Here is a 22540-nt window from a genome sequence, read left to right on the forward strand (position 1 = left end):
CTGCCAAAGTTCCCTAGGACTTTTTTGGAACTGCTTACAAAATTTTCAAAACCATCAGATCCGATGTCCTCTGACCTGAAGGTTCATTCCATGGATCCGAAATCATCAGATCATAAAGTTTCGGATTCAATTATAATTTCAGCCAGTTACAGAGCTCTGGTCTCAAATTCCAAGCCTTTAGATCTGAAACCTGGTACTTTACACTGTCAAACAACACATTCTACAGAATTCATCCTGGATCAGATTTCTCCTACTGTGTACTTTCCCTTCATGCAAACTCCCAGAAAGCATTTCAGGCCCCAGTCCACCACACCCTCCAGGTCCCCCAGAAGTCTTTCAGAAGTGGAAGTGGATAAGATAGTGCGAAAATTTCTCAGGGTGGAGATACAGATGGGAGTCAATCCAGTTCAATTCCCTGTTGGATTTGTGAGTCTTCCAACCTCTTTTTTTTTTACAAAATACTATTTTTTTTTATCTGTCTTTCAGTTTCAGAGTCCTGAAGTCTAACAGCTTTGAGATGTCTGGAGTCAGATCTGAAGAGAATCACTTCTTTGACTCTGACTGCATCTCTGACCAGTTCTGTACCTATAACTTCGGATCATAATGGATACCAGAGTCTGATCTACTCTGATGTTATTACATCTGTCCCTGCCCCTTCGAGCCTCGGCACTAGACCGGTTCCCTCCTCCATACTTGGATCTGGTAGGGGTTGTGATCTACCTGTACTGGAAGTCCCTGCTCCAGTGCAGATGACCACAGCTTTTCCGGTTCCATCTGCTTTTGAGGTCATGGAAAGGGCCTTTTCTCTTTCTAGAGGTCTGGGCTGTCATCCCTCAGATCCACTCCCAATTCCCTTTTCAGTTCTGAGCTCTGAGTCCTTCAGACCTATTCCACAGGGGCAGCCAGTTACAACTAGCTTTCAGTCAGTTCCTATAGAGGAACTCCACCTCTCTTATGATACCTTCCTTGAACATCCCCCAGAGGAGATCCATCAGAAGAGAACGTTCAAGAAGAGTCACATAGATTCCCTATTGGAATCTCTCAGTGAGGGTACTGATTTCAGGGAAGGCGAAGGGTCCCCCAGATCACTACCAGATGATGTCTCCTTTGGGGACATATTAGAGTTTCTCAGTCAGAAAGGTGGTTGGCCTTCCGATAATCCCTGTCCAGAGGAATCAGTATTTTTGGAAGCTTTTGGCTCTGGCCCATCTATGTCTTGGGTTACCTCTTCCCTAGCTGCTGAGCTCATTGATCTAGTTTCCCGCCAGGCATGGAAGGAGCCAGATACCACTGAGCCTATACAGAGATAACCTGACAAATTTCTAGCTCCCTCTAAGGATAGAGCCCACTGGAGCAAAAGAGTCCCAGTAGATGTTGATAGTGGTGGCAGCCACTAAAAAAAGAGCTAGTGGAAGAGAGCTTGTCTGTCCAGCTGTCAAACATAGAGTCTGAGAAAATTGAATCTGTACATGAAAAAGTCAAAGTTCTGAATGGTCACAGTACAGTCCATCCTGCCATTTCTTTGCAATGACATTGTGCCCTACAGATCTTCTGGATGTGTACTATCACATAAAAATAAACTGGTGCTCCTGAAGATATTTACACTTTCAGCTGGGAGGCAGTCATCATCAATACAGAGCCCAACCATTTAGACTCACCACAGCACCCAGGGTGTTCACCAAATGTATGGCAGTGGTGGCAGCCCACTTGAGATTCAAAGGATTCCGGTTGTTCAAATATTTAGATGACTGGCTCCTCAATACCCCCTCCATGCATCTCCTTCAACAACCCAGGGACTGTTTGTTCCAGATTTGTCTCTCACTGGGAATAACAATCAATTACACCAAATTAAATCTAACACTAATAACAGAGCCTGGAGGTTATTGGTGCACATGAACATAACAACGCAAATTGCATCCTTACCAACCCTTCACATAGACACACCCAGGTCTCAGGTTCATCACATTCTTTCCCATTCTTCTCCTCCAGCCAAATTCATTCTTTGAGTGCTGGAGTCTATGGCAACAACAGTAGTACTACTTCCTGTAGCACGTTACTATATGCATGTTCTTCAATGGACTGTAGCTGTTCACTGATCTATTCTTTGACAACCCCTATCCTTTCCAGTCAAGCTTACACTTATCTGCAAATGCCACATCCATTGGTGGATCCAGTCGGATGGCATTTATCTAGGTCAACCTTTTGTTCTGCTGCCCCATTGGCCACGGTGACTATGGAGGCCTCCCAGTTGGGGTGGGGGGGCATTACTTGGGAAGGATGGTCCAAGGCACATGGTCCCCCCAAGACCAATTCCCATGTCAATGTCCTGGAGATGAGAGCAGACATACTGGCATTGCAGGCATTCCAAGATGCTCTTCCTGTAGGAACTATTGTGATTCAGATCGACAATATGTCTGTAGTCTGGTACATCAGCAGAGAAGGGGGAACCTAGTCTTACCTTCTCTGCCAAGAGGCTATGAGAGTGTGTCAATGGGTGATCACCAATTGCTTTCTAGTCACATTGCACATTCTGGAGAAAACCAATGTACCAGCAGACAAATTTAGCAGGTTCATTCTGATGTCTCATGAGTGGTTTCTCAAGCAGTCAGTGGTGGAGAAACTTTTCCATCACTGGGGCCAACCTTGCTGCGACCTCTTTGCATCTCCCCATAACAACAGCAGCAAGTACTTTGCTCTGAGTCCACCCTCATGGGGAGTCGCCAACAGATTCTGTAGTCCATGTTTGGCCATCCGGTCCCCTTTATGCTTATCCTCCACTTCCTTAGATTTCCAAATTCCTAATCTGTTTGAAGAACTCTGTCATCCTTATTAACCCTTACAAGCCTCGACAGGTGTTGTTCTTCTTTTGGTCTCATCTTCGTTATCCTCCCTAGCATCTTCGTTATCCTCCCTGGATACTGGACCCAACTCCAAATCTCCTCTCACACCCCTCAGGAATGAATCATCCCAGTATTCCAGCCCTTAAACTAGCTACATGGTTTCTCCAATTCCTGTAGTTGCCAGACAGACCAGGCTTTCTTCACCAGTATGTACCATTTTGTTATCCTCACAAAAAGACTCAAACAAGAAAGTTTACAAGAGCAAATGGAAGAGAGTTTCCCTTTGGGCATTGAAAAATAATGTTGACCCCTTTTCTGCTGTTTCTGAATTTCTGGCTGTTCTTTTTAAAGAAGGAGGTAGGTTTTCTATGATTAAACTGCAGTTGTCAGCCATTACAAATTTTCATATAGGAGATAAAAATAATTCTTTGGCTTCTTCCAAATTATGTAAATACTTTCTGAAAGGCATTTTTCTCCTTAGACCTCCAATAAATTATCCTTCGCCTCCCTAAGATTTGAATGTGGTGCTTCAAGGTTTGATTAAAAAATCCTTTGAACCTTCAGCAAAAAATTATTCAAAATTCATGTCATGGAAAACAGCCTTTCTAGTAGCTATCACATCTGCAAAAAGAATTTCTGAACTCCAGGCTCTTTCATCAAAGATTCCCTACATTATTTTCCATAAAGATAGGGTTACCTTGTGAACAAACTCTTCTTTTTTTTTTTTACCTGAAATGGCTTCTGAAATCTAACTTTAACCAATCCATTTGTTTACCATTTTTCTTTCCAAATTTTGCAAACAAAGGAAAATACATGCTACATCTCCTGGATGTGCATAGACTAATAACATTTTTATCTATGCAGAATGAAACAAATTAGAAAATCAGATCAACTGTTTGTGTCCTTCTCATCAAATCAACTGGGTTATCTAGTTTCTAAAGTTACATTGGCAAAATGGATTAGTGATTGCATTTCTTGGACCTACTCTCAACAAAGCATTTCTCTGCCAAGACCACTTAAAGCCCACTCAACTAGATCCATGGCCACTTCATTTGCTTTTTTTTGGTCAAGAACTTCTATTGATAACATTTGCACAGCAGTAACGTAGTCCAATGCTCATACCTTTAATGGCTCCTCTATCACTCCTGAGACCAATACTAAGCTCCTAGGTGTCATAATTGACAATGATCTCAAATTCGACCTGCACATCAATAAAACTATCAAAACCATTAATAAAAAACTTGGCCTACTATATAGAAATAAATCCTTTCTAACCCCACTAGCTAGGACTGCCACTGCCCAAACCCACCTACCCTCAACCCTTCTCTATGCTTCCCCCATTCTCACCAGTCTGAATAAAACTGACCTAAATAAACTTGCTCGTGACTATAACCATATAGCTAGATTTGCCATGGGCTCTTTATACAGGACCCACCACTGCCTTAACCTTAAGCCTCTTGGATGGCTCGAACTACCCACATTAATCCAGTTTAACCAGCTCATTATCACCCACAAAATATTATATAAACCCGAAAACATTCCAGCTCTAACAAAACATCCTAAAACCATATCATAATCTCAGACCACTCAGATAATCCAACAAATCTCTTGTCCAAACTCAAAAAGCAACTAATTCTGCTGGTAACTCCCTGTTTGCCAATTTCGTTGGAAAAACATGGAACTCTGTCCCAACTAATCTTACTCGGGAACCATCGCTAAACCAGTTTAAAAAAGGCCTCAAACAGTACCTTATTGGACATTGGCTCTGTCCCTGTAGCAACCCTGACTAACTCCTACCGTAAACCATCTGTCTAATGAAAGCCACTTCTATCTTCCTTCTTTACTGATAGCAGCCACATCTGTCTGATATGTAACAAAAGTCTTTATACTCCCACTCTGACCACAGAGTATGTAATTTTGTAAATGAGCTGTAAGTAACTTGTAAATAGTTTCTACTTCAGTATGTACTGCTTAACAACTCTTGCATATAACCCTGCGTCTACCTTATTCAACAAATATTTTGTAATCACTCTTACTTTTGTGTAAGCCCCCTCTACAGGGACACCTCTATAAGTACTGTATAGATATTATTGCTTTTTTATAAGTGGAATTGTTTATTTTTTGTAACCTGAAGCTTTTTCTCCCCGGGCCTCCGCTGAAAATGGACATGTATCCAGTCGGACTATCCCATTCAACAAATGTAAAATAAAATAAATAAATAAATCTGAATTGCCCCTTGTAGGTGTTGTTTCCCCATGCCCACAAGATTAAGGTGAATGAAAGAATGTTAAAGGGAGGAATATTCATTTTTTTTAAATTATGTAACAGATGATATTTAACAAACACACTGTCTTGCTGGCATTTAAGTAGTAGTCCACTGGTACGCTTGTCAGGCAGAATACAGTTGCCTGTTTGGGGTGGCAGTACAGACAGGACCCTTACAGTTTTCTAGTTCCATAAGTAGGAGAAGGATCTCTTGGAAGACAGCCCCTTACTTTGGATCACTTCAGCTGCTGAGCTCAGGTAAAAATCTTTTTTTCTTTTTTTTCCTCCCTATGCTTTTTCTATCAGAGCTTGAATATTTTATTCTGCTGCTTTGATTGCTTGTTTGTTTTTTCTGATTAGAAATTTTGTATAACCTTGGGTTTTTACTTTGCATATAAGGCTTATACTGTTTTATTATAACCTGATTGTAGGATTTTGAGGATTTGTAACACATCAGATGCGTTTTATAGCCGTCTGTGAATGCTTAGATGAGTTTCTGCAGTAAGGCCTTTGTAATACAGTTCCTGTCATTACATTGTGCTTCCACAACCATGTGTTAACTGTGCTTGTTTTTTTTTCTTTTGATTAAAAGCTTCTTTTGTAAGTTTTGACAGGAAACCATGCTTATATTGCAGTTGTTTTCGTGGAAGTTATGATTATTTGGGGTGTTTGATCAAGATTGCAACATTTTAAACAACTTTTCATTTAAATTGCTATTTGGTGCGATTTTCTGACAGGTCAGTCTATCTGTAAGCAAACCATTGTACATTGGCTGAACACTGGCAAGGTTCCTCTATTCCTCTTCAGTGGGATATTGGGAAGGAGGGGATTGGATGCTAGAAGTATTCTATAGGCAGAAACTTGGTCCTCTGTCCATACCTTTATGAGGTACTACAAGCTGGATGCCATTTTAAGATCCATTGCAAGGCATTGCTAGGACCACTCTTCAATGGCTCCTGGATTTTTATCCTTCATTCTCATGGTTTGGGCAAACTTTGGGAATCTACAAGAATGACCATTTGCACAAGTCCTACTCACCTGTAACAGTAGATGTTCGTAAAACACACTGCCTTACTGACAGTACTCGCCCACCATCTCCCTTTTTGGATGTACATAGTTTGGTGTTTGGGTTGCCACTGTGCACTGCTCCATGGCCTCTGTTAGTGTGTGTCTGTGCCTGTGTTGTTTTGATGTTGGAACACTAGATGTTTACAATGCTTGTGTTACCATCTTGTCTTCCTGTTGGACCCTAGAAAATTGAAAGGATCCTGTCTGAGGATTTGCAAGGCAGTCCCTATACTGCCAGGTGACTGGTCCATCACTCCCACAGACAGACAGTGGGAAGGACTCTGAACTTTAATAGTCTGCCAGAGGAGGGTAGCCGGGCACTACTATCCTGAATGTCAGTAAGGCAGTGTGTTCTACGAAGATGTACTGTTACAGGTAAGTAGGGCTTGTCACAAATGTTATTTGGGGATTTCTTGAACAAGTAGTTTAGCTAGTGGTACAGTGTTTTTAATTACCAGAATTCTCAGGAACATTTACTGCATGGTGGTTCACAGTTTCTAAGTGTAGTTAAAGTGGTCAGCACATTAATTTGCCTTTATGATAACTACAATATAACACTTCCTGCCCAGGACTCCTTCTGTAACAGCCGCAGATTCATTTGCAACTTGCATTAGGAGTGTTTCTACTCCAGACATTTTACATATGGTCACTTGGACTATGGTCCCTGCATTCTCTAAACACTAAATGCTGTCTAGTCAATCTAGATGTAGGATAGGTCTTGGCACAGAATTGCTACTAAGAACCCTGCAGTGTCCATCACCCAGGGAATTTCTGCCTGCTGCTTGAGATTGTACTCAAAATGTTATGTTTTACTAACACCATGTCTCTTTGAAGTAACCTGGTTCAGTTTTGTAAGGTACCGTCTGTAAAAACAGATTTTCAGGGATAAGCAGTAAAGGTGTCTTCCTTCAATTTCCTTGTTTACATTTCTGGATAAAGTAGCATTTGTTTGTTAGTTTTTTTTTTTTTTTTTTTTGGTTAACATGTGTAATGCACTGCCAAGTTAAATTTCTTGCTATACATTTTTCCAACGACAAGCTGATTGCCCTACTGAGGTTTGTTACCTCATAGAACTAATGCATGCACGTGCAGACTGTACCCCTATTTCCCTAGCAAGAGATACTAGATGAAGCCGACAGAGGTACTAACAGTGGTATAAACATAATTTGCTTTTTTATTGTGATTGGTGCCGTTTACTCCTCATCTAAGCAAGTTCAAAGTCACTGTGTATCTGTCTGTTGATCAGTGTGCTTGCATGTCAAACAGCAATGTAAGCACCACTGTTCCGGTCACTGTCATTGAATGTATTTAAATGCTTAATGATGAAAACACTCCTCTCTTGTTTTAACTTAAACTGTGGTTTAAACAAGCAATACCACCCTGAATCCTGTTTTCTTATTTGTAATAATAATACAAATTAATTTTTGACATGAATCTTACATTAGAAGTTATGACAACAGTCTGTTTTAGTAATTTGTATGCTGATATTGTTCCTGTACAACTAATTTTCCATTTTTTATATAGTGTGTGTGTGTGTGTGTGTTTGTGTGTGGTGTGAAAATGTATGTTCTTTGCTTTTACGAATCTTTTAAAGCAATATCATACATTTAAAGAAATTTTGTAGTAACATGTAAAAATCATTAATCTATACATAAAAATTACACTGACTTGTTAAATAGTCCTTTTAGATTAAAGAAAAGACCAAACTGTTAAAATTCCAGCATAGTTCAACTCATATGCTAAGGGCAACTCTCCCCATATGTTCATCTGAAGACAAAGTCTGTCATTGATGAGAACACCACTGTCTTATATTTAGAAGTGCTAATCTCATCCCATTTGTTTTGCACTGCATAGTGAATCACTCAGCTGTATTTTGGAGACTGAGGTAAAAAAAGCCAAAAAGGATATAATCTGGAAACCACTGTGCCATCTGTCTGTAAAGCAAACACCATCCTAACTTCACCTTTGTCTTCATATTTTGTGCATGAATCTAACAAACCGTAGCAATGATGTCAAGATGGACCCTTGGCAGAGCTCAATATCTACCTTTAAATTAATTTGTTTAATATCAAAAATGTGGATATACTCTCATTGTTGCTCATCCATGGACTGTGTGGCTTGCTGCAGTGACCCTAGCACCTGATTGTTCCATAGGACCTCTTACAGCACAAGCCAGGGCTTAAGGTCATAAACAGATGTAGACTGGATTTGGAAGTGTCCTAAAGCTGTTACATAACTAAGCGAGGCTAAAGAGCTGTCCGACTGTTCCTCAATCTGGTGGAAAGTGCATTGTTTCTCTTGAGTCTGCTTATCTGTTCTTTCCTGTCTGTGTTAATCCCAGAAGAGCATTTAAGGAGAAATGTTAGTAGAATTAAAAAAAAATCAAATATTAGGCCCATTCTTGAGAGTAACTTGGCTTAAGGGGATAGAATAGTATAGGCTATAGCAATGGCTATTAGTCATGATGCACTTTTCCTTTCAACTTTTTCAAGGTTAGGTGTTGCCACAGCGGATCACTTGTCCGCTCATGATTGGCAGTGGAGTTTTTACGGTGTTGAGTTACCAGCCCGGCGCCTAACCTTCCACACAAGGCACACACACACGCACTCACTCACTCCTAGGCCAATTTAGAGTGTCCAATGCACTAATGAACAAAAATGTTATTGCAAATCAAAAGAGAATTATACATTCTTTGTCCGTTTTAACTATTTTATCCCACATGTGCAGCTACTGTTGTATAAATTTTATAATAGATTATGAAATTTCATTGAGTACCTTTCTGACTGTATACAATAAAGAAGCAAAATAAAGCATTTATTTAGGAAAACGTATTAAATCTCATTTGATGTACATGATATGAGGATTTTGTAATGTGTTAATTTTGGTTCATTTATTATTAAAAGTTAATTGACAAAAAAAATCATGTATTGCAACATACAACAGTTTACCATTCTGTTTTTTTTTTCCTTGCACACAGATTCTCAGTTTCATTGAGTCAGTGAGCTGGGTTTCACTTGAAGTTATTCTGCAGAATTTAATAACCCACCACCGCTATGATCCACAGCCTCTTCCTTATCAACTCTTCAGGGGACATCTTCTTGGAGAAGCACTGGAAAAGCGTGGTTAGTCGATCAGTCTGTGACTACTTTTTTGAGGCACAGGAGAGGGCAACTGAGGCAGAGAATGTGCCTCCTGTGATCCCAACTCCTCATCATTACCTTATTAGTGTCTACCGACACAAGATCTTCTTTGTCGCAGTTATTCAGAGCGAAGTTCCTCCTCTGTTTGTCATTGAATTCTTACACAGGGTGGTGGACACTTTTCAGGTAAGAGTGGCTCAGATACTTGCTGAAGGTGGGTTGATATAATAGAAATCTGTAGTGATACTTCTGAGTTAAGCTTTAGGTGTCCTTTTTTAAAGGCATTTTCTGCTTCTTCTGATTTATTTGACATGAATTTATCAACTCGGAGAGCTAAGGTGATACACTGCATGAATGTCACTTTACTGTAAACAACTGAATACAATTTCAAAACATGTATACATTCTTGTTTTAGTATACGAAAGATGAACTTTTTTTTTTAAACTGTAATGTCTGTCCAGATAAAATCTTTATAAACTGCCGATCTTAGCTATGTTTGGCTGTGGTAACTGTGAATAAGTTAAGTATCATGTGCTCCTTTTATCTGAAGTGGTCTACTATCAAATGTTTGAAACTTATCTTAACATCATTGATAAGGTCGGGGGTAAAGGTGCAAAAGTTTAAAATTGCAAGTGGAAATCCTGCCGCCTCAGAAACCTTGACATGTAACTTGCGTTTGTGGTTTTGAGCATCACTGTTTACAATTGGATCGCACTACGGTGAGGATCAGAAAAATTACCCTTTTCCTCACTGCGATCTCAGAATTAGAAAATATAATTAGCAGGGGGTGTGGGGGGTGCAGGGGGCTTGCCCCCCCTGCAAAAGAGTAAAAATGTGCATGATTTATCAACAGCTGTTTTTGCAGAAGATTAATGTTTCAGAATATGCCGAATGTTGATTCTTGACTTACGAACATTTGACTTTGTAAACACTCCACAAAACAGTTTCCAACCTTATTTTTTGTTAATGTCATTAAACACTAATAGGGATTTCATAGTTTTGATAATAAACCATCTGAAGCTTATATATGTGCCATCCCTTTTGCAGTTGTAGCATGAATTTCAACACAGTAACTTGAAAAAGAACCCTGTGCAACATCTTAGTTAGATGCCTGCAGTGCTATCCATCTTAAATGCTTTGTGTCAGTAATTATGGCATTAGTTATAATAAAATTGTTTTAATATCATTTTTGAGGTATAAAATGTATAAATAAAACATACACTGATATCCAAGAAGATACTACTAGTAATTTTATGGTATTTTTTCATATGAAATAATATTCCTAGCAGACACAAACTGATCTGATGACAAGGAGAAAAAGTGATTCTACAGATGTGACAGTAAGCAACAAAATAGTAATCAAGTTTGAGCACACACTACTAAAAGGGTGTAAGACAGAACAAGGTAGATTTAGACCCATACAAGTTTTTTTTTTCATCTTTCTCATTAGAGAGCACTGTCTATTAAAATACCAGGAGTGGGAGGCAGGAGCTATTGTTTGCCTTTATTCTACTAAAATATCCTTATTAATCCAATCAGAGAACTTGGGTAAAAAACATGTGGCCAAGAGATTTGATGGGGTACTGCTTATGGTCCTCAGGAAAAAGTGGAGGTTTATAGACCATCTGTCAGGTTAGTCAGTGTTCTTGTTAAACAGGGTGAATGCAGAAGGACTGGAACATGTATAATGTAGCCCCTGTGACAAGGGGAACTCACAGAAGGAGCCTGGTGTGTTGTGAAAATGGATGGGAAGGATTTTTAAAGTTAGACTTATTAGCCTCCTGATGACAAACACACTAATAGTCCTTAAAAAGTGTGGGTTCAAGGAGAAGAGTTCTTGCTACTTCATTCCAGTTTAGTGCTGTGATTTGGTTTGGGGAAAGGTAGATGGGAGAAACTGTGTAGATGCTGTCTGCCTGGATGTTAGCAAGGTTTAATGCTGTAGAAATTTTAGGGCATCAGAGTTGGGCTAGAGCTAATAAAATAGGTAAAAAGGGGTTTAAGAGAGAGGCTGGAAAGGAGGAAGGTCCTTGTGAAAGGTGTAATATGAATGTGGCCTCATGAAGTTGTACTGGGCCTAACACTGTTCAGATTTTTGCCCTGTATTATGGCTGATTTTAACAGGTGATGCCTCCTTGATGTGGGCTGTTGAAAAAAACGTTTTGTGGGATTCATGGGTACTGGAAGATTTGAAAAGAATGGTACTAGAGGATCACCATAAAATTGTATTTACTACCAAAATGTCAAGATGCCATGTGTGGCATTTCATTGGGATGTAATGTCATATGCAGGAAGGGAAGGAGGGTTACTGATCAGACTTGGGGGGGGTCCACACAGCCTGCTGTGGAAATGCACTGGTTAAAGCAAGCAGGGTGCATTATCAGTTTCATAAACTCTAGTCAGCTTTTTTTTTTTTTAACCCCTCTGCCTATCAGCTGTCAGTCCTCTTGACCATTCTTGGCCATTTATTCCTTACTAGGGCAAGAACTGTCCCCAACCCATTTTTTTCCCCTGCTAAGTGAGTGTGAATCAGAGGACCATCATCAAGGCAGAAATCAGTCTCTCCCCATCTCGCCCCAAATAATTTCCAGCATCTCTTAAGCAACTTCCAAAGGGCACTAATGCTGACAGCCTTTAAAGAGAGAGGAAGGAAGCTTCACAGTGTGACTGCCCCTGAACTTGCATAGAAGCACATTCCTATTGCCTGGACACCACAGACCACACCACCCATTGCTGCCATATGTGATGCCCAAGCAGCAGGCCAAGCTACCTCCTTAATGGGCCAGCAGTATGCTGCCCACTCCTTCCATCTCCCATGCCAACGAATGAAACAGGATTTGTCTGGGTCATAATTAGGGATGTTATGTTGTCCATCTCGCATTCCTTCTTTCTGGTTGGATTCAGAGCCATTCTCTGCTCCAACTCGGCCACTTCTAAAGCTCGAAGAGTCCTTACTGGCTCGAGGTTAACCCCTTATCCCAGCATGCATAACGATAGCTACCCAGATCTCATTTGCCGCTTGCAGCGTCGAGATTGTCTTCTGCTGGCTCAGGCTAAGTAATGTATTTTCCTGTCAAAATTGTTATTTGTTTGGGCTAATTTCCTTAGAGTTTAGAGTTTTCTATTCCTTATCACCCCTATCCTCATTACAGTTGTTGTTTGCTGTTGTTAGGCCGTCGTTTTCTCCCAGGCCTTTTTTCTGTGTGTTATTGGCAGCCCGTTCTTTTCTTGAGGGTTGTTGTCTTGTCCTTTTATCCCTCTTGCTTCTTGGGGAGAAGCTGTTTTTGTTAGAGGCTTTCTCCCTGTGGGAGCAGTAACCGTTTAACTTAGAGGCTACCCCCTCCTTTCTTAAAAAAATAAATAAATAAAAAACTCTATTGTTGTTTCCCCCTTTTTTGTAGTTTATGATGTCTAAAGAACCTGCAAAGCAGTCAGGATTTAAGAAATGTGACTCGTGTTGGCAAAAAATGTCTCTTACGGACGGGCACACGAGTTGTGTTTATTGTTTAGGTGCAGTCCACCTGCAGGACTCGTGCTCTGTTTGTCATGCCTTTAGTGCACAGGTTTTGCAGGAGAGGCGCAACAAACTGATATTGAGAGGGTTATTAAAACTTCAGGTTGAGGTTGCATCGGAAACTCAGCCTTCTAAAAAAATCTGAAGACAAAACTGGCATCTTCGTCGGCTCCATCTACGGTGCCGACAAAGTCAAAATCTTCTGACCCTTCGGAGCGGATTGTTGGTTCTGAAGAGTCCTTTTCTCCGGCAGCTCCATTTGTTGCTTCGCAGCCGTCCCGGAGTCAGAAGAGATTGAGATCTCCTCCTTTGGACCCGGTGAGATCTGCGCCTCAATCTCCACTTTTGCAATCAGTGGCAGGTAGTCACCAGTCCTTGGCCCACTCCTCTCAATCATCCAGGAGTTTATCGGATGATGATATGGAGAGAGTGGTGAAGAGGCTGCTCAAGACACTGGTATTTGCTCAATTGTTGTCGGACCCAGCCCAGAAGGAACTGGCGCCTTTGTCTGAACCAGTCCCTGTCTCTATTCCTCCTCTGACTGCTTCCAGTTCAGAGCTGGAGTGCATGGAAGTAGTAGTGGTGGAATCATCTGTTCCCACAACCCTTGCCTTGTCAGTTCCGACATTTGCTCGACCTCCTTGACAGTCCGCTCAGTCGAGGGGTCTGGGTGCCGAGGCTCCCTCGTTGGCTCCGAGGGGGGGAAGTGGCATCAGACCCTTGTCTGACTCCGCTGTCCCTCTCGGAGCCTCGGCGCAGGTGAGTTCAGCTCCCACATCTGCCTCGGAGCCGTCGCCTTCAGTGCGCAGGACGTTTCCAGGCTTGCCGGAGCCTGCCTCTGTTCAGGATCGCAACGCCTTCGAGGTGATGAGTGTGCTGTCCACTGAGACAGCCCCACCCTCTGCTCCATTGGCTCTGTCCCCATTGATACCAGTGTCTGCCTCGGAGCCTTCTCTCCGTCCCAAGTGTAGGGAACCGATGTCCCTGGATGCCCCACAGGGCAACCCCTCTTCTTCCAAACCTCTCCTGAGCATGCCTCAGAAGAGGTTCCCAGGAAGAAAAAATTTAAGCGGAAATGTGGACTCTCCTGAGTCCGTCACCTCTGACACAGACTTGGATGACTCAGAAGGGTCCCCACGGTCCCCCTCTGAAGATGTCTCCTTCTCAGACATCCTGGAAATCCTTAGGGAGATGGGAAACTGGAAGTTCCTTGCCCCTTCTGAGGACGAGTCCGTGTACCTGGACGCATTCCTGACCTTCTACCTCCTGGGTGTCTCTGCCTTTCGACCCACTTTTGTCTGTAGTGAATCGAAAGTTGTGGAGTGCTCTAGAGACCAGGGAGCCCTTTCCGAGAAGGCCTAACAAATTCATGACCGCACCAGACAACAAGTTCTTTCTCAGCAAAGGCGTACCAGTTGATGCTATGGTGGTGGCAGCAGCCACCAAGAATGAACTCACAGAGACTTCCTCTTCTATCCATCCGCCAAACCAGGAGTCTAGAGCAATGGATAGATATGGGAAGCTTGTTTTCTCTTCAGCGGCCTTTACTGTTCGGTCGCTGAACTATTTAACACATTTCACAAGACTTCAGAGGGATCTCCTTAAAGAGCTGGGAGATACCCTCCAGGATCCTTCAGCTGAGGGAACGGCTTCCAAGTTGGCTAGCCAGCTAGCGACCCTAACATCCATTGTCAACTCCTCTATGTGCTTGATTTCTTACGCAGCAGATGGAGCGAGTAGGGCTGCAGGCACAGGAGTGGCTCTTCGCAGACATTCCTGGATGCGCCTTTGTCAATTTGCAGAGCCCTTCAAGTCTTCTTTATGAACACCCACTTTGATGGCTTGGACTTGTTCGGGCCGCAAGTTCGAGAGACTCTTACCAGGAGTAAATGAGATGGTAAAACTCTCTGCCATAGGAGTCAGTTTTTCCACTCCATCCCGTCCTTATCCCAAAGGCCAAAGGAGTGGCAAAATGTGGTTCCATAAATCCTAGGGAGCTTCGCCAGACACTTGTGGAGATAATTCCCCCAGAGGCAGAGGGGAAAATAATAACAGGAGATGCCGACCTTGTGGCAGGGGGAGTCTGCAGTAGGGCAACAGAGATACGTTCTCTGCCAGGCCCTTTCAGAATCCCTGAAGGATTGCCCGACTGCCCACCTCTGGAGGCAGTCGGGGGCAGAATATCACTTTACCAAGAGCCTGGCAAGATATAACAGAAGACGAGTGGGTACTTTGCATAATATCCAGGGGTTGCAAAATCCCCTCCTTCCAAAGACCCCCAAGAAGTCAAAAATCATCAGTCCCAGATGTTTCACCCAATCTTCTTGATCAAGCAACCATAGAAGTAAAATCTTTGCTGCAAAAAAGAGCCATTCAGGAAGTCCCCGCAGACCAGATAGAATCCGGAACTTACTCAAGGTTAATTTTAGTTCCAAAGAAGACAGGGGGACTGGAGACCTATCTTGGATCTCGGCAAGTGAAACAGGTCAGTAAAGAAGACCAAGTTCTGGATGGTGACACTGCAGTCCATTCTACCCTTTTTGGATCAGGACAATTGGATGTGCTCTATCGATCTCCAGGATGTGTACTACCATGTAAAAATGGACAGGAGGTCCAGGAGACATTTACACTTCCGGCTGGGAGCCAGTTATTACCAGTTCAGAGCTCTGCCCTGTGGTCTCACCACAGCCCCCAGGGTGTTCACCAAATGCATGGCAGTAGTGACGGCTCACCTGAGACGTTTGGGATTCCAGGTGTTTCCTTATTTTGACTGGCTCCTCACTGCCACCACCGAGCATCATCTCTTAAGGGCCAGGAAACACACGATTTACACTTGTGCATGCCTAAGAATCACAATAAATAATGAAAAATCTGCCTTGTTCCTCTCTGTGTATTACTTTCATAGGTGCTCAACTAAGTACAAGAGACATGATAGCCAAGCTCCCACAAGAAAGGGTGCTTGCCATTCAAGGTCAGGTCTCTCTCCTCTTGTCAAAGTGAAAGGTTCAAGCTCAATTTGTCCTAAAGGTCTTGGGTTTGATGGCGGCTGCCATTACTCTAGTTCCATTACCCCGTTACCATATGAGGATTCTGCAATGGTTCCTCTTCACTCAGTGGTCGTATCAGGACTTACCAGTGTCACACATGATCTTGATCACGGATGCTTGCAAGAAAGATCTACAGTGGTGGTTTCACTCTCCCCTAGTCACTCTAGGCAGACCCTTTTTAGACCCTCATCCGGTAGCCACAGTTACACGGATGCTTCCCAAATAGGGTGGGGGGGCATTATCTGGGACAGACAGTCCAAGGAACTTGGCAACGTCATGAGTACCATTTGCACATCAGTGTCCTGGAGATGAGAGCGGTGTTATTAGTGTTGCAAGCACTTCACAACTCTCTCCCTTTGGGCTGTATAGCAATTTGGATGGGCAACATGTCAGTAGTGTGGTACATCAACAAACAGGGTGGAACCAAATCTTACCCCTTATGTCAGGAGGCCCTTAGAGTATGGCAGTGGGCGATCTCCTCTCAGCGTTTTCTGGTTGCAATGCACAATTTGGGGAAGTCCAACGTGATAGCGGACAAGCTCAACAGGGCAATTCTCATGCCTCACGAGTGGTCTCTGAAGCAAGATGTGGCTGATATGATGTTCCACAGACTGGGCCAGCCATGCTGCAATCTTTTTGCCTCTCACCTAAACAACAAATGCAGCAGCTACTTTGCCCTAGTTTCCGCACCAGGACAGTCACCCAGAGATGCACTAGTCCATGATTGGCCCCCGGGATTCTTTACGCCCTCCCCTTTCCTTTAATTCCAAAAGTTCTTCAGAAAGCAAAGTTGCTGAGTCGCAAGCTGATCCTCATTGCACCGTACTGGCCTCGTCAGATATGGTTCCCATTCCTTTGGCATTACCTGAGAGAGGAGCCTTGGATTCTGGACCCGGTTCCGGACTTCCTGACACATCAGTCGGGAGCTCTTCATCCTTCCATTCAAACTCTCAAGCTGACAGCTTGGCTTCTCCACTTCCGATGCTAGCCAAGCTCCCTGATATCTCCCCTGTGGTTCAACATATTTTAGTCTCTTCCCATAAACCAACTACTAGGAAACTTTCCGCTAATAAATGGAAGAGGTTCTCCTTCTGGGCCGAGCAAAAAGATGTTTGATCCCTTTATAGCTCCAGTTGCAAAAATCTTAGACTTCCTGGCAGAAACCTTTGAAGAAGGAGCAGCGGCTGCTACAATTCGTGTTCAACTGGCTGCTATTTCTAATTTTCATGTGGGCCTTCTAGGTTCTAATGTCATGTCCAATAAGTTATGTAAGGCCTTTTTGAAAGGTGCTACACTATTAAGGCCTCCTATCCGAGAACCTTTCCATCCTTGAGATTTAAACGTAGTACTAGCTGCTTTGATCCTTCCTCCCTTTGAACCAGCCACTTCTTGTCCTCTAAAGTTCTTATCATGGAAGACCCTCTTCCTGATTGCTGCTACATCAGCTAGGCGGGTCTCCGAATTACAGGCACTTTCCATCCACCTGCCTTATATGGTCTTTCACAAGGATAAAGTATCTCTTACAACTAATCCTTCCTTTTTACCAAAAGTCTGCTCAGAGTATAATTTGAAGCAATCAATTGAACTTCCTGTTTTCTTTCCAAATTATGGCAACAAGGCAGAGTACAAATTACATCAATTGGATGTCCACAGGCAGTTACGATTTTATCTTCAAAGGACCAAGGACATCAGAAAATCAGATCAGCTGTTTGTATCCTTCTCTCAGAGCAAGCAAGGCTCACCAGTTTCCAAAGTGACTCTTTCAAAAATGTCTGTCCAATACTATTACTTATGCTTATGAGTCTTGGAATGGGTCAATCCCGGGAAAAGTGAGGGGACATTCCACTAGGTCCTTGGCTACCTCCATAGCCTATCAAGCTAAGGTTCCTTTAGATACTATTTGTGCAGCAGCAACATGGGCTACTTCCCATACCTTCGTTACTCATTACAAAGTGGACATGGCCTCTCGGAACAGGGCATCCTTTGGTTCTACGATTCTGAAGTCTCTTTTCCAGTGAGCCACCCAGGATTTAGGTGCTGGGGATGCTGTCCCAACCAGAAAGAAGGAAGGCGAGATGGACAACATAGCATAAAGAAGTTGTGTTCTTACCATAACATTCCATGTTTGTTGTCCTTTATCTCACCTTCCTTCTTGTGTCTCTCCCTCCCTCCTTTCCCTATCCTGGATGATTGAGAGTAATTTCCCTTTTTTGGCTGATCTGGCTGAGTTTCCTTTGCTTTTCAGCCTTTGGTATACTCCTTGTCACCATGGTTGTCCTGTTGTTGTCGTTACAGGGAGGCGTTATTGTTTAGTTACCTCATTTATTGGGTAATTCGTAATTTTCCTATCTAGTGGTTAGTTCTCACAAACGAGATCTGGGTAGCTACCGCTATGCATGCTGGGATAAGGGGTTAACCTTGAGCCAGTAAGTACTCTTCGAGCTTTAGAACTGGCCGAGTCGGAGCCGAGATCGACTTTGAACCCAACCAGAAAGAAGGAAGGTGAGATAAAGGACAACAAACATGGAACGTTATGGTAAGAACATAACTTCTTTTTTTATCCCTCTGTGTCATGGAGCAGGGAGACTCTGAAAAGCATTATGTTGTAATCCCCATTTGTATTACATTGATGAGGTCATAGTAGGAGTTGTGCATGTAGTCTCAGAGTTGTATCTCCAGAACCATTTGAGGCTGGTGGTGTGGAGTTGGAGGTGTCCAGAGAGGGCATTCAGAATGAATGTACAAGTCTTGAGTATGAGGGTGGGGTAATAACTCCTGATCTGGTTTGTCAGTTTGGTCTAGAGGTTTATATGCTACTAGACCTTGAATTACAGCAGTCCAGGCTCCAGTTTTTGATTCCAACAGCCTTCATTTACCTGCTGTGTGACTGTGAGTAAATCATTTAACCAGACATTGCTCCCTGGTTACCTCTAATTGGGGATTGTGCATTCGGTAAGCTTATCTGATTAACAAGTAGTTGCTATCATTATTTGAACAGCAGAAAGGATGGGAAGGATGGAAAAATATGATGTGAAAATGAACAGAGGTAGGAGGAAGAGCACTGACAGCTGTTTTTTTGTGAGATTCACAAGTTGAGAAATAACCGTTTCATGGGGTGTGAAGTGGATTCATAGAACTTTTTTACTTCCTGTTTTCGTGAATAGGAATACCATAGCAGAGGTAGATGCTTTGAGATGGGAAGAAATGGAAGAGGTGCAACGATACATATTTTATTGTACATTTATACATCATTTAAATATCTTTGAAGTTATTGGCTAATGGTGGCCATTTTGAGAAGGACTTACCTCTTTTTTTTATCTATTTAGTCATAATTGATTGATTTTATTTGTAATTTTAGTTTATGCTTATAATGCTACAATGTGTGGGTGTGATGGCTTGCTCCTGAATGTTGTGTGCTTATTCTTGACTACATATTTTAAATGTATTATATTCACCTGTTATACATTCATCTGGAAGTTTGTAAGTTCATGTGTTTGTTAATATTATAAACTGGAGTTGTACCATTTGAAAGAGGTGCTGAAAGGAAAAGAGGCTATGTCTTATTCATGAGTTCTGCTAAAGGGAGCAGGATCTCCTTTCTTGAAGGTTGACTGCTTCTTTCAGCAAGCAGTGAAATATGACTCGATGCTTACAGTTTTCAGAAGATACTTTTACAGGTGCGTTGTATTATAGCTGTACAGGTAAATGCTGCTGCTGAATGAGAAGAGTGGAATATTTGCATATGACACTAAATTTCCTGAGTTCTGAGGCAGTTCTGTAACTGTATTCCTGAAAGGGATGGAATTATTTTGACACGGGCACATGTGGGTCAAAGTAGGCCAGTGACCCTGTTTACTTATACCTATAAGACTTGAGCCCCCCCCCCCCCCGCTAAGTTAACTGCATATCTTTTGACAGCAAATTGCAGATTGACAGTTGGCCGTTATGAAGACTGTCCCTTGGAAGGAAAGAACAAAGCAGTCTTTGTCATCCTGGCAGTTGGCATGTGTTTAGAGGGGGCTACAGTCACAGGACCATTTTGTGATTTGTTTGTTTTTCCTTATTGTAATCATCGTCATAATCACCAATGAGGTGCTGATGTGCACAGACTAAGGGCAGCACAAAAATCAAAAAATAAAATAAAAAAATAAATAAAAACACTAATAAAACCCGTGAGTGCCAGTAAGGAAAGCTAGTTTTACTAACTTCTTTAAATGTCTAAAACTGTCTAAAGCTTTTGTTCAAATCAAAAGGACTTCTTCAGACAAACTTAGTAGTGGATGCATCTGTTTGTTGCTTAATGGTGGAGGACTCTAATTTTCAGGCCACAGCAAAACTCACAGCCTCTGGTCTGTCTGATGCATTTAGAACCCTTGTACATCATACCAGTAACCCAGTCACTGGATGTGGCAGTGGAGCTTTGTGCATGTGTGTTTGGGGGGGTGCTATTAATTGATGTGCTTTTGATTGGGGGGGGGGTCTCTCTGCTGTTGATCCTTTATTGACATCATTGCAATGCTGCAGATGCAACAGACACTCGCCCACACTTCTGTATGTGAAAACATTCACACAACATTTTACTACTGTAATCACTGGCTGTCTCTGCATCTCTCATTCCTCCCAACTAAGAATAGAAGAGCTGACCGTCAATTGCTCAGGTCTTTTATGCTTTCCAACCCCACCTTCCATGGTAGCCTGTATTCCTTGTCCTGCCAGTGTTATCAGCAGGTCAGCTTTTTTTGATAGCAAGTGTGTTGAAAATATCTGGTGAAAGGGAAGAAAGGTGAAAGATATCCTGCTTCACATGGTTATAGTGTGATTGAGTCCGAATCATCAATTTATTCACATGTAGGTTTTGTAATAAAATTATTTTATCTCACCAAATTCTGAAAATAACATATTTTTATAATATTATTGAATGAAATAATCCCACTGCTTCACTGAATTTTTTATTTTTGTTTAGTAACTTGTTTCCTAGGGCATACAATGATCCTAATGCTTCACTGAAATGTTTATTTATTAACTTGTTTCCTAGAGTATAAGGCTTAATTTCCCGTCACAAAACACATGCATTACTCCTCCTCCATTTCTTATTTTTCCTCTGAAGACAAGTGGAGAAATCACACTGCCTGAGACTTGAGACCATTTTAGAACTGAAAATGCACATGATTTCAGTTGAGCCTGGAGGCAGATATGTGAGGTGTGCAATTTCTTTTTATAAATGTGGTAAAAAGAAAAGCCACTCCTGGTTAGTGTGACATATGAGAAGCCTGAGGTTTGTCAGAAGGGCCAGGTGGCTGCATGTCCTTTTTTCCTTGTAACATGCTCTGTTTGGATACAATAGGAACAGGCTTGTGCCCCTGCAGTAGAAGTGCTGCAGAGAATATTGGGGACATTTAGGGCTAATATGGCAGGATTTCTGTAGAAAGTCCTAAAAGTAGTAAGTGATCACCCAGCATTTTACCAGCAGGTAAGCTTCTTTACTTACATTTGCTTCCTGGCTTCATACCAGTAGCTCATCCCATAGCGTACTGTAGGAATGAGTCCCAGCTTAGTACTGAACTTTGATCTCTGGTAGCAGCAGATGACTGTAACTGTGCAGTATGCTAGTTTAGACGGTAATTGCCAGGATGTTACATTTTCAGAGCTCCACACTGTGCTTGATGGTTAATCTGCTACGAGAGCTTATATGGAGGGTGGGTGGGTTGTAGTGACATATAATGCTCTAGTTACTGTTTTTTTGTAAGTTAGTATTTGCAGAACTGAGTTTAAAGCCTTGCAAAACTGTATTAGAATGTGCCCTTAGGCCCCAACCATAAGGGTTGCAATGTAGTATAGTGGCAGATAAAAGGATTTGAACACAAAAGCCCTATGATAGCAAATTATAACAATAAGGAATTGGAGGTTTTGTGCCTAGTGCACTATAAGAAAAAGTAGTGAATAACTCAGTGTATTAATAAAGTTTTTTTTAGAGTATATACCTTGGCCTTCGTAATAACAGGTGGTCACGTACCACCTGAAACACCACTGACAAAATTTGTTGCAGTAGTTCAAATGGCAACATAATTAAAGGACTCGACAGGGGAAACATGATGCTGGGATATGAATCTGAGGTACTGGCAACAACAGATGGTGACATAACATTCTAATAGGACTGGTCACTAGTGGAATTTGTCTGTAGCTGCTGTACAGTGTACATTCTTAAGCTGGAATTTACAGTGAACTTCCAAAGCATAGACAGTTGTCAGGATGCACCACTGGTGTATGTGCCAGCTGGTATTTGTACCTGTAGTGCTCATGGGAACATATTTTATGACATACTGGTAGGAAGAGATACTGATGGCATTTCACTCTTAAGGTTTATAACCGTAGCAATAGTTAGCTAAAAAAGATGGAAGCAGACTAATAAATCTTTGAAGTTTGTTCATTTGAAGCAGTTAGCTAAAAGTGGCTTTTCTATTCTTCTCTCGTCCACTGCCTTCCTTATTACATATCATCTGCTCTGTACATTTCATCCAGCATTTACTAAATCCATTTCCACAATTTCTTCTGGAAAACTTTTTGATTTCATCGGCATTCTTTCCCGGAGAGAAATACTTCCTTGTAATTAAACCAATCATCACACAATGCTAAAAGTGAGTCATTGACTGCATACCTACATACAGG

At 42.0% G+C, this 22540-nt stretch overlaps 1 protein-coding gene across 3 annotated transcripts in view; it reads left to right on the forward strand.

Annotated features, from left to right (window-relative positions):
* AP3M2 (adaptor related protein complex 3 subunit mu 2) overlaps positions 1–22540 on the forward strand; it is a 767971-nt gene that overhangs the window by 74785 nt on the left and 670646 nt on the right. For all 3 annotated transcript variants that reach the window (XM_044082987.1, XM_044082989.1, XM_044082988.1), the window contains one exon: positions 9151–9499. In XM_044082987.1, the coding sequence (XP_043938922.1) occupies positions 9227–9499 (273 nt within the window). In that variant the 5' untranslated portion in view covers positions 9151–9226. The remainder of the gene's footprint in view (positions 1–9150; positions 9500–22540) is intronic.

This window comes from Protopterus annectens, chromosome 9.part0, assembly GCF_019279795.1.
Source record: "Protopterus annectens isolate FY-2018-M chromosome 9.part0, PAN1.0, whole genome shotgun sequence".
In the NCBI taxonomy this organism is placed as follows: Eukaryota; Metazoa; Chordata; order Ceratodontiformes; family Protopteridae; genus Protopterus; species Protopterus annectens.